The sequence below is a fragment of the Condylura cristata genome, unplaced genomic scaffold (genome assembly GCF_000260355.1).
Source record: "Condylura cristata isolate star-nosed mole 26May11 unplaced genomic scaffold, ConCri1.0 scaffold00019, whole genome shotgun sequence".
NCBI lineage: Eukaryota > Metazoa > Chordata > Mammalia > Eulipotyphla > Talpidae > Condylura > Condylura cristata.
Window position 1 is genome coordinate 5,692,362 of NW_004567120.1, and position 19,915 is coordinate 5,712,276.

Below are 19,915 nucleotides of genomic sequence, written 5' to 3' on the forward strand. Positions count from 1 at the left end.
CTATGACATTTTCTACCCACTTTAGAATTTTTTTTAAAAATTGAAATGATAAAAATTTAAGAATTCCTATTCCTAAGATACACAAGAAAATAAAATTTCCATATAGTCAATACTAATCATTTTCCTCACTGGAATGAAAATTCTAATGTATAGGAGTTTAGATAATCAAGTACATTACTTCATGTATGAATCATTCCAAAATTTCTTAACTCCTATAATATATCAGTAAGGGAAATATGAAAAAGTCTAAAATTCTATAGAATTTTAGTTAATTTTGATAGTTTGCTACAATATGATATACATATATCTGTATATACATTTTATATATATATATATATATAAGCAATGCATTGAGCTATTTATATGTGTGTGTATACAACCACTTTCTAGTGACTAGAAAACCCCAAGTATACTTACATAAGTCCATTTGTCTTCTTTTTTCTCAATCACAATGGTCTGTATGTCATTACCTGGTGGTATATATTCATAGTCATCATACAGGAGGCCTAGGATTGGATATTGTGTCCTGTGCCTATAAAGGACAGTTAGTTTAGAAGTTGAATAAAATTAAATTTTTATATTTTTAGCCACTCTGTTTGATTCACTTATTAAGAGAATTTGACTCTGAATGATTTTTAACTTTCTTTAAAAAAAAAAACTCTCTAAATGGAAAATTATTTACTGTTAATATTTCCAAGGGAATAGGAGAGAGATGACTTTTCATTCAGTTTTGCTAAACTGCAGGGTTGTAGACTGTTATCATATCACTACTATAACTAAGAGTGACGTATACATAGCAAAGGTCAGAACCAAGAGATACAGAAAAACCGATCTTGAGTATACAGTCCATCTGGACGTCAAACAACTCAAGTTAATTAACTGTCAGTTTAATTTGGATTTCTGGCATGTACAACCAAAAGAGTTTTGACTAATGTGGTTTGTTAAATAATTGTTTGTATTTTTACTACCATTTCATTTAATATACGCTAATGCAGCAAGCTTATGCAACAAAAATTTTATTGACAGTAATAGCTATGTTATTTTATAAAATTCCTTCCTCAGTAAAATTAATAGGAAACACTAAGTTCTGACTACATGTGTGTATGTCATATTAAACATACTATAACTTGGATTATGTAATAAGTAAATACATTCAAATCTCATTTAATGAGTACATTACTTTTTAGTGGTAATAGTAGTCCTTCCACCACTGGAGAGTTGGTTATGAGATGAATATATTTCTTGTCTTAATTTTGAGAGTTCCTAGTAAATAAAAGATAATATAATAAATGGAAAATGGTAAAAACATGAGGCAAGAAGTATATTTTATTAATAAGGTTACTAAGAATTATTACTTGTTCCTTCTTTTTCAGTCTTGAGTTAAGAATGTTCTAATCCTATTACTATATATGCCTGTACAGGAATACACTAACTAGTATGAGATACTATATTTGAGGGGTAGCATGAGATTGAATGAGCATGTTTCTCAAGGTAAAGTGAATACTCCCATCCTATAAACTTATAAATAATTGCCATTGCAGAAAATTATTGAAACTTTAATATGGAAACAGGTATTATTTCCTAGAAAGCCTACCACTGAACTTTACTACAAACACCATCTATTCAATAACAGTAATAAAACTTTAACCACTATTTTTGTACTTTGTTCCTTCGGTATGTAGTGTACCTAGTGTGTGGTGGATCCTGAGAGACATGCTAAAATACAGGGACGAATATAACAGAGTTCCTTACAAAAGCACATAATAATGTAGTAAGGACTTCACAGTATTACTGAGTTTCAGTACTAAGGAGATATAAAATCAATGTCTGAAAAATAATAAATACACATTAGCACTTATTTTTTGCTTCTATTCTAGCTTTGGTTTTAATGATTTCTCCTGAAATATAATAAATGTTCTTCATAATCACTTGCACTGTACCCCATGAATATGTGAGTTTGGAAATGTGTCTTTTCCAGTTTCAGGGAAGTATTTATCCTACAGGACCAAGTAGTATTGTTACTTTCCACCCTTACCCCTTCCATTCTTACCTCTGACTGACGCTTTATAAGGGAATCTTTCTCTTCCAACAAGCTTGTAAGTTCATGAAGTTTAAATTGGAAGTCACTGCAATTTCCTTCTCTTCTTGAAACATCTTTTTGGTACTGGTTTAACTGAGTCTGAGCATTTTTAAAAACATGTAAGAATTATGATTTTCACATATAAAACAGGTCACTAAGTTCCACAAAAGTTAAGTGATATAAGGTTATATAGCTAGTCATGAAATGAAGATCAAAATACCAAACCATAAATTTTGATACTTTTCTAATATAAAATAAATTAAAATGCCAAATAGCAATTTCACTGTTTTAAAAAGTGCCTTCACTATTTAAGACTAGGTATTACTGAAGTAACAGGCTTGTACTTGACAACATTCTTGTTATGTATCATTCCACAAAGTCAAGTGAAGATTTTTATTTATGAATCAATAGTGACTTTATGAATAATGTCAAATGTTGTTCTTTCCTGCATAAGTACGATTTAGAAAAGATCATAAAATCTCCACCAGTACCAAAATAAATCAAAGTTAAAAATGAAAAAAACACTGCATTTAATATCATCTTTTGGATTCCTATAAAGATTAAGATAAGTTAGGGAAAAAATTGCAGTATTCTATTCACAGTGAAATATATTTAAACTAAAAATTTTATGGTGTTTTTCTAAAACTACCTTCATTTGATTTTTCTTTATAGCTTTAAACTTGAAACAAATATATAACAACAGTTGCTCACCTTTGTAGTTATGTAATATAAGATCAACATACCCTTAACTTGCATATCTCTCTATCTTTCTCCATTCTTAAGTTTTTTAGCATCTCCATATAATGGTTGCCAATCTCATCCATTTTAGCCTGTAGCATTGGGCCTGTGCAAGTCTCAGAAACCTACATGAAACAAAAAAACTCTATAAGTGGATCGTTATAAAGGAAATGCTTATATGTTACAAGAAATAGCGTTAGGTAGAAACCACATGATTAAATGAGCCACTGAAATAATGAGAGTGATTTTTAGGAATATCATTATATAATTCCAGTGATGGTGAGACAATTTCCAAATGCTTGTAAGATCATCAGAAAAATCAGTCTATGTATTTTCCCCAAATGAAGAGGATAGATAGGCATCTCATTATCTATCTCAAAGATCCAGAAAGACAGAGATATAGATAGGTATTTTTACTATTGCTAATGCTAGGAAAGCAATGGTATAACTAGAGCAATAATATATACTTAAAACAACACTTTAATACCTGCATTCTAAGATTTTTATTTTCCTGTTCCAAATTGTGTTTACAGTATTCTAGTTCTTTTACTCTGTATTCCACATCTGATAATTTATGTCGAAGGGAGAGATTGTTTTCTTCCAATGCCTGGCATTTTGAGGTTGAAGTTTGAAGTCCTTGCTGTAAAGAAGACACAAGTAAATCAGACAAATGAATTCTACTTTTGGGGAAGAATGTTCTTTTAGTTAATTCATTTGGTGAAATAAAATAATTATTTATCCATGCTTAGTTTTCATATATGTTTGCCCTTAAATGGTAAGTTAAGTCAACTATGTAAGCCATTTGTTTCTTTTCTATAGTTTGATTTACATATCTTAAGAAAGAATGAGATTTGAGGAATGTTCAGTGTTTGAATTCCCAATCTTACTCTTTCTACTCTTTGAGAATACTGCATGCTGTCTTCTAGTAGGCAACAAAATTATATTAATGATTAACTGTAAACTGAACAAAATTTTAAGACTATTATGGGTGTTCAAAATAAGAAGGATGAGCCTTAGAGATTCATTACAATGTTCAAGAAATTATTTTTGCTTAGATATATGAAGAATACTTCTGGAGTTCATTCATTCAGTTAATTGTACAAATATGAGCTAATATCTACAAAACCCCTTTTCACTAATATGTTAATAAATAAGTGAACTTAAATTTTAATATTTATATAATTTTTATCACCTTATAACACAGATAATTGTGGATTTTATGTAACTATAACTAAAATACATAAAGTTATCTGATTTCCTAAATGGGTTTTTAGTCATTAGAAACACCCAAAGCTACTCAGTTCTCACATAAACAAGTTGTTCCATCATATTTCAGTTCTGTCTAGATTGTATCCATTGCATAACTGCAGTGTTCCAGTACTTGTGAATATGAAAAGCTATCAATAGATTTTTATCATCAATGATATCACCAACTTACTTGCTGCTGGCGATTATTTGCTCTCACCGATGCCAAGAGTTCTTCATACTCTTTTATTTGTGTTTCTTTGAATGCCAAGTTTTTCTCAAGTTCTATCTTGTCATTTTCCAGTGACTAAAAGCATAGATTTGTTATGACTCAAAATGACAGAAACTTGTCAACAGTCACATAATACAAAATACTTGTTTACATTGGAAGGTTGACATAGGACTTGTTTCATTTCTAGTTGCTTACTAAAACAGAATTATCTAATGTTAAGCGTCATATGGAATAAAAAAAAAGAATGAAATTTAAAATCTTCTATTAGAAGAGACATTTTGACAGGTTATGCAATGAAGCATAACCTTCTGAAATACTTTAATACTTTGTTCCAATATATAAGACTCCATGTTAATCCCAGAAAGTGGGATTAAAAATTAAATTGCTCATTAGAACTTGGAATTTAAAAGAATCCAATTCTAATACCCTCAAGGAGTTATTCATTGTATGGAAATTATTCTGAATAATCTGAGAGCACTAAGAAGACAAATTAAAACAGAAAATAGAAATAGAAGTTTATAAGTATTCAAGGAAATTCCAGATATGCCTTTTTTTATTACCAAATGGGGAAGTTCCCATTCAATGAATCAGATTATACAAATTTTGCAAGTAATTTTTGCATTTTAAATTTGGCTTTCAACTAAGACTAAGCTTTGAGCATTAAATTGCCATAGCTGTAAACTAAACAATAAATGTATACTCAAACTACTTTAATTTTCGCATTAGTTAGATATTTTCTCCTTTCTCAAACACAATTGTTTCAAGAAAATGACTGTCTAGGTGAGCATAATATTGTATTGAAATTTTAAAAGTTCGACTGAATGTCTTGATTTTTATATTAGGAAGTTAGAAGTTAGACATGCTTTAATAACTTTATAATATATATTATATATAATACTATATACAATTTAATAGCAAAATAAATACAATATAAAATAAATATGTGTAAATATAACTAATAAAATGTAAATAACAATATATAAATTTTAATAATAAAAGTCAAAGTAAATGTTACTGTAAAGTCATTTTGAAGATGTCCAAGCTCCTCCCGTATATTGCTGAATGTGGATAACACTAGACGCAGTGACTTGTCAGAAATACACCTCATCTGGAGGAAGAAATAGTTTGGTGAGGATTGATTGCCTGATTTTACTGATGTTTAAAATTAGGCAATATAAATGATAGTAATCTTGTTTTCTATTCTTTCAAGGACATTTATTTATAGCTTTATTTTAGATATGGCAATATTAGAATAATGATATTTGGTATTTTATCAATAACATGCATAAGAAATCCTAGTAATACTCATGAAGAGATCTAAGCTATGTGATTAGAACAGGGTCTACAATTTCTTCCACTAAGAATTATGATTTTTGGCATAAGAAAAAAATCAACATATTCTGTAATTTACTTTTATTCTTTATTTGAAAGATCAGGAAAAAAGAGGCAACTAACTTTTAAATAATAAAATACATCTATCTAAGTATGCTGCTCAATGCATGGGCGTTGCCTGAGGTGAGAAGAATGTAATATTAAGTTTTACCCTGAAGTATCATCTCAAATTTTAAAGAAAGGGGAGAAAAATCTTTAAAGTAGATTATACTCATATCTTCAAAGAAAAATTGTTTATAATGCAGGAAAATTCCATTTAATAAAATATTTTCTCTAGTCTTCCTGCCAAGTATAACTAAAAGCTCTGGATATTACATGTAAAACAAACATAAAAAGAGTCAAAGCTAAGCAGAAGAGGGATGTCTGGGAAAAATGGGACCTGAAGAATGACACAGGAGGTACTTTCTGGATTTTCTTTTTCATCACCTATCCTAGATTGGTGCTGGGGGCAAGCCAGCAATACCATGGATGGATGGACTCAGAGTCCCTAGAAAAGCTTACTTTCTCTAGTCAAAGGAAAACGAGGCAGTCTAACAAAGCAGAAAGTTTTTTAATAATAATCACTTTCCTCCAGCCAAACACCACAGAAAAAACCCTACCATTCTATCCCCATCTAAACTACCAAAGATGAACAAGAGAGCTTAGACATTCCCTTTACCAGGTTCTAAAAATTTGTACTAATAACCACATGGTAAGTTGCTGTTAAAATAGGAAAGGTGGAAAGATGGGACTTTCATTTATACCTGAGCAAAAATGAAATCTCAATCATATGGTGTCAATTGAAGCAAAGAATGGAAACTGTGCTTTCACTTTTTTTTACAACAGTAAAGACATATTGCTCTATCTCCCTGCTAGACTGGTGATTATATGATTCAAAATTTTCATCATTGCCAACAAAAATGAGACCACACAATTTGCAATGTCAGTGAGGCCAACTGGGACCGTCCTCCTCCCCATCCAAACTAGTATAGTACAAATAGAGGCCTAGTGGAAAGCCACAATTCCCACTCCTATCTTGGAAGAACAAGGAACTTCTTCCCATCATTGTGAACAGAGCCTAAATGGGGTACCAGAATTTCCACTCCCAGTTGACAATCACTTTCCCTCTTATTTACATATCAAAAGAGCCATGCTAAAACAAAATTAAACTAAGAGACAAAGATTTGTAATATAATGCTCAAAATGCCCAGGTTTCAATTAAAAAACATACCACTCACTTTCATTCCAACAAACAGAAAAATCTTAACTTTGTAAGAAAAAATTAAGAGATGGCAGCATCAAGATATGCACAAAGATATTATTACATCGGTTTAAAAGATTAACTTCTGACATTTGTGGTAGCATGAATGGAGTGAAAGTGATTATGCAAAGTGAAATTGGCCAGGAGAAAGATAAGTATGGGATGGTGTCACTTATATGTCTAATATAGAGAAACCCAACAAAGGGTCAGAAAAAATCAAGCTTAAAAACTAACCCTTGAAAACTGATTATAGAACTGAAGCAACCAAAGGGGGCTAGATGGTAGATCAATAGCAAGAATTAAAAGGGGAGTGAGCACAGTAGACCATGGTTATCCACTATGGGTCATTTGGTAGCAGATGTACTTTGGTAACTACACCTGAAGGGGGCGATACTATACTTCCAAAATACTAAACATGATGCAAACCACTGATACAATAAAAATCTTAGAAAAATGGTAGAATTATCTCACAAGGATTTTAAAGCAGCCATCATAAAAATGTGATTACAAGAAATTATAAAGGGGCAAATAAAAAAATAGAAAATCTCAACTGCAAAACAAAATCTAGAACAGAGATAAAACATAAAGTACAACTAAATTGAAATTGCAGAACTGAAAAGGTGAACAACTAAAAACCAAAAATGTCAATGGATGGACTAAAAATCAAAATATAGATGAAAGAGCAAACAATCTGTAAACTTGAAGATATCATAATAAAAAATAATCTGAAAAGCAGAGAAAAAAATTGAGCATACTCAGAAATATGTGGGAGTATAACAAATATGTAACATTCATGTCATCAGAGTACTTGAAGGAAAGAGGGTAGATGGAGCTGAAAAATAATTTGAAGAAATAATGGCTGCAAACTGCCAAATTATCAAAAATTTTAAAAGTACAGATTCAAGAAACTGAGCAAATCCCGAACAAGACAATCCCAAAGAAATTCATGCCCAGACAAATCAGTCAAACTTAAAACTAAAGATAAATTTACAACCTTGAATTGAAAGAGGAAAAATATAGTCCTCAGTTATATCTGAAAAGTCTTCACCCCTCTCAGCAACTGATGAAATTACTACTAAGAAACTGAGAAATAATATAGAAGAACTGAACATCATCAACCAAAGGATCTAACCAATATGTATAGAAAACTCCACTCAATAACAGAAATATATTTCTTTTATGTGACCATAATGCAAAACTTAAGCATTTCAAAATAATGGATCTCATGTGGAGTATGTTCTCTAAGCACAATGGGGTCAAACTAAAAATCAATAGGAGGAGGACAACAGCAAAATCACTGAACACTTGAACATTAAATAATATACTTCTAAATCATCTGCAGGTCAAAGGAGAAATATAAAGGGAATGGGAGGTACATAAAACTGGTAGAAAATGAAAATGTATCTTCTAATTTATGAGACATAGCTATAGCTATGCTGAGAAAATATTTATTGTACTTAATGCTTACATTAGGAAATTAAAAATGTTGCAAATCAGTAAATGAATTTCCTGTATCAAGAAACTAGACAAAGAAGAGCAAAATAAACTAGAAATTGGCCTCATTAAATAAAACTATATTATCTTCAGAATTCTTTGTTGCAATTCTTTTTAATTGTATGTCCTTAGCACCTATCTTGATCTTTGGCCCCTCTTCACTTTAGGGAAACTTACTGCGCCCATGGTCTCTAAACTTTTCACAACTCATGAAAAACAAAAAAGGCAGTGGCCTTTCCACTTCTCACTGCCAGGGATAAGGTGAGAAAGGTAAAAGATACAAGGTAGAATCAGGTTTTTCTATAGCATTGTAGAGAAAATAAAAGCATTCCATAGCAAGAAATACTGTTTCTAGGATGGTTACCTAAATGCTAATTATTCAGTACTAGTTTTTGATGATCTGACTAAACTATAATGTAACCCCCAATTAATGAAACTATAATCAACTACTATGAAACGAGATTTATCTTTGGAACTTTATGTTATTAATTAAGGGAAAAATTCTAGGCTAGGTGCTCTCACACCTACTCCTAACCCCATCTCACCTGTAGAATGTAACGAATTTGCTGTTTTGTAAACTCTGACAATCCTTTAGGAATCAATGATTCGATGTCATCTGACTGTAAAAAAAGAGAGGCTTATTCACTGACCAGATACACATTAGTATTTTAACTTCAGCAGAACACAAGAATTTTGTGTAACTGGCCACATTTTGGGGGTTATCAGCATATTATATTATTTTCTGGTAATAGTTACTACAAAATTAATTTCTAGCCGTATCAATTCTTACTTTTAAAAAATCTATTATACAACATACATCAAGGAAAGATGCATTTCAGGCATTTTTAAATAAAACTTTAGAAAATGAAGCATATGTTCCATCTACATACATTTTTTTAAAGTGCAATTTAAAGACAAAAGGATGGTTTCTTAAATCCCACTGGACACTTTATTTCAGTGTTCTTTCAACAAGTGAGTTTGTTTTGGTCACTGATGACATTTTAGAAGCTAATTTTTTAAATATGAAAGTTTGGGGAAAATAGAATTAAGGATTTATTGAGAATTACCATTGAGCTCTGGTGATAGGAAATATTTTGATGTTGCCATAACAACATTGGAAAGCTTCACCTACTTTTAAGTGAGAATTTGAATTAAGATAATGAATTAATGTAATGAATGGAGCATATCAACACACTGGAAATAAAAGTAAAACTAAAAACAAAGAAGTCATTATGTTCTTTATTACATTGAAATCAGTTCCTTCTATACTTTGTGATTTATTCCACTAGGTGTAATCTGAACAAAATGTGCAGATATAATAGAACTAATACTTAAAACGGAATTTTACTTCAAGTTGCTGCATACTGTTTGGCATGAGGCATATGACGTTTTGAAATACATTAAAACTAAATTTGTTAATTATTTAGCTGATAATTTCTAGTTTTCTAAAGCAGGAAGGATGTGGTCAATAAAATTCTATATGTTCTGATGAACAAAAAGAAACTAAATCATAAGTGAAAACTGATAATATTTTTTATGTGAATGATTGCAGTCATTACAAAGACAGTAGTTTCATCATTTTAAGAACAAAGTGATCATTATCTCTTTCACTGGCATGTTTACAGTCTACCAAATGTGTGAAATTAAGGCAATATTATTAGTGAAATATCAGAATCTATTGTGTTATTTCATTTTCAACTGTTTTTGCACTTACCTCATCTGTAGACTCAAAATCCTGTTTGCTGCAAAAATGAAAAATAAAAAAGACAACTTCAGGAAGAAATACACATTGATTATATATAATTTCTAATGTTTTGATTATTTTATCTGACTTCTTTTAAAGATTTATTTATTTATGCATACAGAACTGGGGTACAGGCCAGAGGTGCAGGGGCAGTGAGAGGATTCACCAGAGACAGAGTGGGGAGCAGAACAGGCCTACTGACAAAGTACATGGCTGAAGGGAGCAGCGGGCAGGTCAGAAGAGGTTTGCCGCACCAAGTGGGTCACCTCTGGGACGGGGAATGAACTCATGCGGAAGTGGCTTTAGCTTCTTAGTGCTGTGCTTTAACCCGCTATGCCACCAGGGAGGGCCCTATCTGATTTTTTTATATACCATAAGAGCACTGATCCAGTTGACAAAAATAACAACTTTGTTGTAACTAATATATCAAAGATGAACAAAATCTGAAGTTCAAAATAATAAAATCTCTACATAATTTATTAGTACCATCGATTAATACATTTTTGTATCTACATATAGAATTCCTTGGTGCTTGGCAATAAATGCTACCTAATGAATAAATAGCAATAACATTTGTCGTCTCTTTATTTCTACCTTATTTTTCTCCTTGGATTGCTCCCTTTCAGTGTTGATACGAGGTTCTCTCTAAAGTGTCTTTAAGATTTTCACATATCTTTTATCAAAATCAAAAATTGCAAATCAAGGCTGAGTAACTCAAGCAATATACATCATAGCATTATCATATATGCAATGATACTTAAAAAGTATTTTAATGTTTCATAGGGAGAAATCCTAAACAATATGAACAAATATCTAGTGTGATAATAGATTTTCCACCATCGAAATGAAGGTTTAAACAGGAGGTTGGGAAGTCTCTTTGTGGAGAGCTGCATTATGTAGCTCAAATGGTACAAGATAACTGTTAGAGGTTATACCTGTTTAGCACTTGTTGTTTTGGGGAAATGATGAATGCTGGGTAGGATACAGTTCAAGTATTGCCATTGGCAAAAGAAGGGCCTCTATGATTACCTACTTGTTCTCCCTGAGTGGAAGAATTAAGACCCACATTTGTCTAGTGAACATATTTCTCAAACAAAACATGTTTGAGCAAGACAATATTTGAAGAAGATGGTCTTAGAAAAATCATAGCTATTTGATCACCACATCTTTAGTACAACAGAAAAGCTTCTTAGCTCTTACCTTCACTTCCTAAGTGTTAATGAATAACATATTGCTTCCAGTGATAACTGATTCATTCACTGTGCAAAATCTCCTGCATGCATTTATACAAGTATACAAGAAAACTTCATTTCCAAGGCATAACTGTACATATGCAATAATCTGTACATATGAATGTGGCTTTTCCTGTTTTACTCAAAAGTTAAATTGTGAGAAGGCCCTAGCAAGAAAAAAAGAATACCTTCTAGATTTTCAGTACATTACTAAAATAACTGTATGCATTTATTGTAGCTAAAGCCAGTTAAAACAATGACTCAAAATGTAGGTTAGTAGCCTTGAATGACTGTTAACTGCAATTATCACATTTAATAGAACTTTCGTGTTTAATTCCAATTCTAATGCCAACCTAGTGTATATCTTTCTAATCACTTCCTTTTTTCTACAACTAGGGACACAAAACAAGGAAAAATAATTAGCATTTAATGCTGAAATTTTAAAAATAACCAGAATGGGTTCCAAAAACCCCCTTCCTTAATTCTGATTCCACAGTCTACTCATTGCTGAATTGCAATTTGGAAAGAGAAGTGGAGACAAAAGTGAATCAAGAGAAGGAGAGAATGGGAACAGCAAGCAGAGCAAGGAAATGGTAAAGCCAGTATGGATTGCATCTCCATTTGGTATTGATTGATGTTGGGCAGAATTATACTGAGAAAGAAAAAAAAAAACAGAGTGGCATTCACTAAATTCCATCTCCTCCTAGGAAGAAGGCGTGTAATAAGAAAAAAAAAAAGAAAAAAGGATGGAGGAAAATGTAAAAATGAAAAGAAAAAAGCTGACAACCTTCTGCCAAACCATTAAGTATAAAAATTTTATGCCACCATTTCCACTCTGGAATATTAACTAATGTGGAGACAATTTCTATTTTATTTTTGGTAGATTTAGTTACTCTAGGAATTAAATTTATGATGTTGTAGTACTAATTATACACTTGGGTCTCCCAAGTGTATAGTTATCAAAACCCTGAATGAGAGGAAGTTATTTTAAAACTTTTACCTGGATGATTATTAAAAAATTACTCTGTCTACCTTAATTAGTATGAAACTAATAAATTTGGATACACTGAGCTTTCATTCTGTAAATCATTACAGAGCAATAATTTTGTCAAGATCATGTGCTCTGACTTGTGGTTAGGCAATACCAAGCATGAATATTATCCTGTCCTGTATTTATACAAACCTTGATCCAAGGCATAATTTCAGCAATGTAAAATCAGTCTAAATTCGGCAACGTTCTTAAATTTGATAATTTGGAAAATTGATAATTTCTTCAAGTTGGAGATACATATCTAATATTAAAAGGTTAACTGATTTGCCTCAGGGAAAAGTTTCTCACAGTGGGTTCTAGTCCCAAATTGTGCCACCTTTGTGGCAAATTTGAGCTTTCAAACATGAGAATCTATACAAATCCTCTGGATGGCTGTTGCTGGGTCCCACTCCCCGAGTGTCTAATTCTGTAGGTTTATTTTCAAGTTCTCACATGATGTTGATGCTGCTTGTAATTATGACTTTTATCATATGTTGCTTACAACAAATCTATAGTAAGTATTGTTATTCTAATCCTTAATTTACTTACAAAGAGACTAAGATGCGGAGACAAGTTGCATGATATTACGCAGCTAGCTTGAAACAAAAGCTAAACATGAGCTCATATGAACTCTAGATCTAGAACTAGGACATCTAAGACTATGTCTCTATATGCTCTTAATTTCGTAGTGTATTATTTTGATAGAAATATTCACAGAACATGATTAATGCAAAGAAGGGAAATACTGAGACCAATGAGGTGTTAGTAACATCATTACAGAAAAGCTGCCATAGCTTATAGGTAGATTATTCAGAAGTGAATCTGTTTCAACTATTGAGTTTTTTGAACTTGAGTGAATAATTTAAATTCTTCTGATCTTTGTAGGGTTACTGTGTGTAAATTAGCTAATATATTAAAAAAAAACTCTAAGCAGTGACCCCCATATGTATTGCTGCTTTATTTACAATAAGAAAAACATGGAATCATCCCAAATGCCCAAAAATAGATGACTGGATTAAAAAGATATGGTACATATATGCAATGGAATATTACTCAGCAATCAAGAAAAGATTGACTCATGCCTTTTGCAGCAACATGGATGAAGCTGGAAGGGATCATGCTTAGTGAAACAAGCCAGAAAGAAAATGAAAAATACCAAATGGTTTCACTCATAGTAGGAGTATAAAGGACCATGGGGGGAAATAATAATAATAATGAACAATTATATACCAGAGACATTTTAGGGGGATGGAGTTGGGAATGGATTCAAAACTGGGGGGAGGGGAAAAGTACACTAGACTATGGTGATAACACATGGGTGAATTGGTGGTGGGAAGCCCATGGGGATAACAACTGAGATGGAAAAGGCACAAAATGATGTAAAAATTAAAATATTAATTTAAAAACAAAACAAACAAAAACTTCAGGCAGTGTCTGGTACATAATATACACTCAGTGAGGGGAGAGATTCTAAAGTTAGTGAACTTATACAAATAGAAAAAAAATGTGAAATAGTTGTTTGGATAATGAGAAAGGTTTTTGATTATTATAAAATGATAATGGACTAGCTGAACATATAAATCATGCATTTATAATGGCATTGATTCAAATAAATGGCTGTGTTTTCCCTGACATGTATCAATGGCATGGGTATAGCAATAAAGGTCATTCAGTCAACAAATATTAATTGAGCAGCATACCACGCTAGTCACAAAGCTAAGCATGAATGGACATCAGGGTAAGTTAAAAAAAAAAAAAAGCCCTTATAGAACTCTCTGAATTCCAGGAGCAGTGGGTACTGGGTATTGAATGGAGAAGGTGGTAAGAAAAAACAATAAATAAAGCAGAAATACAGACTGACCTAGAGCTGGGAATTTGCAAAGTGGGAGAGCCAGTAAGATAAGAAAGCAAAGTAGATGAGGGTAGTAAGACAACCATTGTAATCACTAATATGAAAGTCAGGGAGAATGGAGTTCATAAATGGTGAGATAGATGTAGTGAGTGTAGAGAAACAAGATGGATAAGAGATTAAAGATCTCTAGAATGTAGAAGTATCTAGTTAGTGAAGTCTGAACAAAATGAAATCATACTTTCTTTATCCTACAGATTTTCCTCAGTTCATGGTGCTTTCCTAGGTTTTGCTTGATAGATGACCACCTATTTGATGTGACTATATAGTTGAAGGTGACGTTTGGAGTATAGCTTGTTGAATTCATCTCATGACATAATATGCTTCCACTTACACACAAACAGTTGATGGTTTATGTGTATATATAACTGTATTATTTACTATATGATTGTATAGTATACATATTTTAATTGATTAAATATTTTATAATCTACATTTGCTATATATCACATATATAATATTAAAATAACTTGTATTGTTTGTAATAATTTATACCACTCAACACATATTTAACGATGGCCTTCATAGGTTGAGCACACATAAATCATACCGTGCTGGCAGTGATTGTATGTCAGTGTAATATTTTAAACAAGTCAGAGTATGCCATGTATTTTTTTAAGCTTTTTGCTCAAGAGGTCACATTTGCCATCAAATTACTTTACTTCAGAATGTACACAGATTTCATTACTGATCTAAAAAAAAAAAACTAATGTGATCTCTTTAATAAACTTCACAGAATATATCAACTCTTAAAATGAGACCCTTGCGGGACCTCCCTGGTGGTGCAGCCGGTTAGGATACAGCACTGCAAGCTAGATGCAGTCACCTCAGTGCTAGTTTGATCCCCAGCCTGGGAGGTGATCCACATGGTGTGGCAAACCTCTCCTGACCTGCCTGCTGCTCCCCTCAGCAGTGTATTTCATTTACCTGCCTGTCCTGCTCCCCACTCTGTGATGAATTCTCTCCTGGCCCCTGTGCCTCTCTGGCCTGTACCCCAGTTCCGTATACATAAATAAATAAAATCTTAAAAAAAAATGAGACAATTGCTCAGATCTGCTTATATAGTGGTTTTATTTCCCCCATTAAAATTACTAGAGTTCTGCTGTGAACCTAAAACTGCCCTGAAAAGTATATTAAAAAAAAAAAAACTAGGTACTATAAAACGCTTGATAGTTTTAACATGAAAGCAAATGATATATTTATAATACCTTCCTCCAATTCTCTGCAAATGGTCTAATAAGCAACGATATAGATCCATATTTTTACGGCTTAGATCAGCAAGCAATTCTCCAAAATATTTGGGGTCCAGTTTTTCAGGGCCATCATCCTGAATTATCACCTGAAGGAAACATTAATCACAATTAAAACAATATAAGAGTTTCTAAGTTCAAGAAAGTTTTTGATGTGATATGAAAAAAGTAAAATACCTTATTAATACTATAATTCATTACAAATTTATCATGATCAAGTCCCCATATTTTTTTTTTGGACCTAGGTTATACACTTTTCAATATGGAAGGGATATTGAACTAACATTTTCAATGTAAATTAATGAAGGCAAAACATGAATAATTTATTTAAAGATTATTGAATATAGGTGATTATATAAAAAAGTAAAACAAATAAAACAAAATCTCTGAATTGTCTATGACCATCACATTTCTTACTCATCTGTCCCCTAGTGGAAAAGATAATGTGAATTATTTTAATTATACTGATTAGAAGATAATTACTTTCCTTTGGAGTTGTATCTACTCAGTGAAAGCTTAAATTACTAGTATATACTAAAGTTAGGATAAACTTTTCAAATGAATGCATTTTTATATATTTTTGTTTGATTCCTTTAATGAAATCAAAAGTATTTATTAGATACAGTAATCTAACCAAAATAACTTAATTTACTATAGACAGTATGATCCTATAGCTCTAAATCATACAGTGTTAAAAACAATGGGCCTCAATAAAAAAGTATGTAAAACTGTAAATGAAATTTTAAAATCCACATATATACTGTTTTTAAAAAATCTGTATTCACCTATTTTTTAAGAAGAAATCAAAAGGATCCATGATAATTCTGAATAAAGACTTGTCTAATTTTGACCTCATTCCTGAGAAGCTGCCTGCTTCCAAGGGCCAGAAATCTAGGGAGAGCTCAAATGGACTGAATATACTCACATGGGATAGAGTAACTCAGGGCCTAATTAAGACTAATCTACTGACTGCATATAATTTGTTACTGATTTTTTCAATATCATTGACAACCTTGAATTCTACTCCAACATTACCTGGAGGTTAATAATAGGTTGTATTCCATAATACCTTTGATATTGCATGTTGAACGAAAAATACATAATAACTAAATGCATCTATGTAATATCTAAACATATTTATTCTTATATAAATATATGACACACACACACATATATATACACAAACACACACACACACTATATATATAGGCTTCAGATTTGACCAGTGATACTTTCTTGTCAATCTATTCTCTGAATGCAGGCCCTAAAAAGTAGTGCATGTCTGACATGAAATTGCAAATTAAGCAAAGATGAGATACCATAATCATATCTACGCTATGTTAAGACATCTATAAAATTCAGGTAAGTGAAAAAATGATTAAAATACAGTAGAATATAACATTTTCCCCCATTTTTAAAAGGATAAAAGATTTGTATAACAATGATATCTTGTTCATATAAGCTTTGAATTTGTTTTCCTAGTTGTTTCCTAAAAAGACTAAAGTCTGTTCTGAAGGCATGAGTTGATGGATAAGCTGATAGTCAATCCATATCATCATAAGTATGCATAAGTATCATATAATGAATAACTTTTATATATCTATAATTAATAGAAAAACCTTTAGATAGTAGATTTAACTTTTCCAAAGACATAAAGATGATATGCAAGCACATGAAACCATGGTATTCATTACTTAGCACTACATGATTACATGAAATGTAAATCAAAACTTCAAGGTGATACCATCTCACAACTTTCACTCATATGTAGAATATAGAGAAAGAAAACAAAGGGCCATACCAAAACAAACCATAGAAATCTGACTGCAAAATTGAGGCTGCCAGAAAGGCAAGGATAGGGTGAAAAGAAATGTGAAAGGGGTACAATAAGCTGAGATGGAGGACTGTGGGTGCCTTCATGAAGAGTGTGGTCTGATCACATAATCTGAAGGGGTGAGCATATACTTCTGGATCATATATAGTGTTGTAACCAATGTTACTTCAAAAAAATGATAGGTTTGGGTTAAGAAAGAAAGTTCTTGGAGATGTCCATGTAATGTTGCAGAACTTGGTATTTGATATCACATAGTCAAGGGACAGAGTAGGAATGAGAAAGAGGCCCAAGTATAGGTCTTTTGGGTCATCTCTTGATGAAAAAGAAGAAGTCCAGAAAGAAGGCTTAGAATCATCAATACAGCATAGTAAAAAGAAATAATATTCAGAATAGAATGGAACAAGAGTGCTGCATATATGACTGGAATAAGATGAAAACAAATGGAATTTATAACCTCAAGATCAATAAACGTAATTTCATGAGCTCGATAAAGCTATAATCTGCTTTTCAAAGTGTAAAGGAATGTGTGAGTTCAAAAGAAATGGCTGTAGTGAGCATAACTTCTTGCTCATTAATTTTGTAGTTGAAGGGAATAGAAAAGATGAGATCATAAGGCAGTAGAATGGTAGAATTGATAAGGAAGTCACCTTGAAAATGAAGTTGGAGTCTTAATTCTTGAAGATCAAAAGAATCAGTAGCTTGCTTAAAGTATTCATTTAAGTGGAACATTAAAGAAGCTTACATAGTTAATTCAAATTGTGTTCCTTGAACAAGTAGCATGAAGATAATCAAGGAACTTGTAAATAAAAATTACCAGATCCCAGCTATCTCTTTTTAACTGACTCTGGGTTCTCTAATTCTTGTGTAGTCCCCACTCTCAGTAGAAAGCAAAGCCATCTGCAGAAAGGGAGAGACCAGCAGTGAGAATCAGAATATGATGAGGGTGGAAAGCTAAGTATCAGATCAGATATTGAATACTGTGGCAACAAGTCAATTAGAATTACTTAAAAGACTGTTTACTAATGGAGGAAGTCCAGTGAGGTAGAGACAACCTACTCTAGATTAAATTGACCTACTTGTTGGATGTTCTCTGGCAAACAAGAAGTGAAAATCTAGGAACATAGAAAGATGGTAATTCCCTAAAGTAAGAAGTGAGGGATCAGCGGTGATGGCAGTAATCAGAAAAGACAACAAACAATTTAAGGTTTTCCAGCAGTAACCCTGTTTAATTGGTTGAAATGGACATCACTTGGATCTGGCTTGGAAATGAGGATATAGAGCTTCAGGATCACAAAAGTCAGTAAAAATGAAGGAAAGACAAACTAGAAATGTGATAATAAGAGAAAAAGACACGAGGAATTCCAGATTAAATTCTTTGAAGTGATGAAGAAGTTCAAGGAAGGGCCAAAGTCTATGTGGCCTGATGATAGAGATGAACTTGAGTAAGGTGAAAAACTATGAGGACAGAATGTTGCAAATCACTGATAAGAAAGATTACTTTTGAGAATGGCGCATATTAAAAAACAAAACAAAACGAAACAAGAGGTCCCTCTCTGGTGGTTCAGTGGGTTAAAGCACAGCATTAAGAAGCTAAAGCACTTCAGCATGAGTTCAATCCCCGCCCCAGAGGTGACCCACATGGCGCGGTAGACTTCTCCTGACCCACCTGCTGCTCCCCTCAGTAGTGTACTTCATCCATCTGCCTGTTCTGCTCCCCACTGTCTTGGGTGAATCCTCTCACCGCCCCTGCACCTCTGACCTGTACCCCAGTTCTGTATGCATAAATAAATAAATCTTATAAAAAGGATAAAAAAATTAATTTAGTAGTGATCAAAATTTTCATACCAATAATATTATAAACCCTAAATACAAAAAAATACCCAAAAATGGGATTTAACTATATTGGGGTAATAGAAAAGATGGAAACAGGTTGATGAGATTTAATAAAACTAAGTCCTGTGTAACACATTTAACAAGAAAGTAAGATGCACCATTAATAATCAAGAAATGTCAGCTTAAATATACACATATTACATATGTGTGTATGTGTGTGTATATATATATTTCCTATGGAAATTAGTACCTGGAATAAAAGCTATGAGTTGAAAATGGTTACATCGAGGGATCAGGAATAGATGGTGAAGAGCGCTGGGAGAGAGAATTACAATTTTTATATAGCATTTGAATCTTTAAGCTATATACATGCATTTTTTTTTGCATTATTATTTTTTAAAGATTTATTTATTTATACATACAGAACTAGGGTACAGGCCAGAGATGCGGAGGGTGAGAGAATTCATCAGAGACAGAGCGGGGAGCAGAACAGGCAGACTGAGGAAGTACACTGCTGAGGGGTGGTCAGGCGAGGTCTGCCGTGCCATGTGGATCTCCTCCAGGGCAGGCGGGGATCGAACTCATGTGGAAGTGACTTTAGCTTCTTAGTGCAGTGCTTTAACCCGCTGTGCCACCAGGGAGGGCCATGCATTACTTTTATA

The 19,915-nt window shown here is 32.4% G+C and overlaps 1 protein-coding gene across 1 annotated transcript in view; it reads right to left on the bottom strand.

Annotated features, from left to right (window-relative positions):
- Window positions 1-391: 391 nt before the first annotated feature.
- The window catches only part of POF1B (premature ovarian failure, 1B), a 68,222-nt gene continuing 48,698 nt past the window's right edge, over window positions 392-19,915 (bottom strand). Inside the window, exons 7-16 of the mRNA XM_004685625.2 lie at window positions 15,545-15,675; window positions 10,136-10,163; window positions 8,967-9,041; window positions 5,311-5,403; window positions 4,257-4,370; window positions 3,306-3,458; window positions 2,824-2,943; window positions 2,051-2,179; window positions 1,181-1,263; window positions 392-532 (exon numbers count right to left, since the gene is read on the bottom strand). Coding sequence (XP_004685682.1) covers window positions 394-532; window positions 1,181-1,263; window positions 2,051-2,179; window positions 2,824-2,943; window positions 3,306-3,458; window positions 4,257-4,370; window positions 5,311-5,403; window positions 8,967-9,041; window positions 10,136-10,163; window positions 15,545-15,675 — 1,065 coding nt within the window. The 3' untranslated portion in view covers window positions 392-393. The remainder of the gene's footprint in view (window positions 533-1,180; window positions 1,264-2,050; window positions 2,180-2,823; window positions 2,944-3,305; window positions 3,459-4,256; window positions 4,371-5,310; window positions 5,404-8,966; window positions 9,042-10,135; window positions 10,164-15,544; window positions 15,676-19,915) is intronic.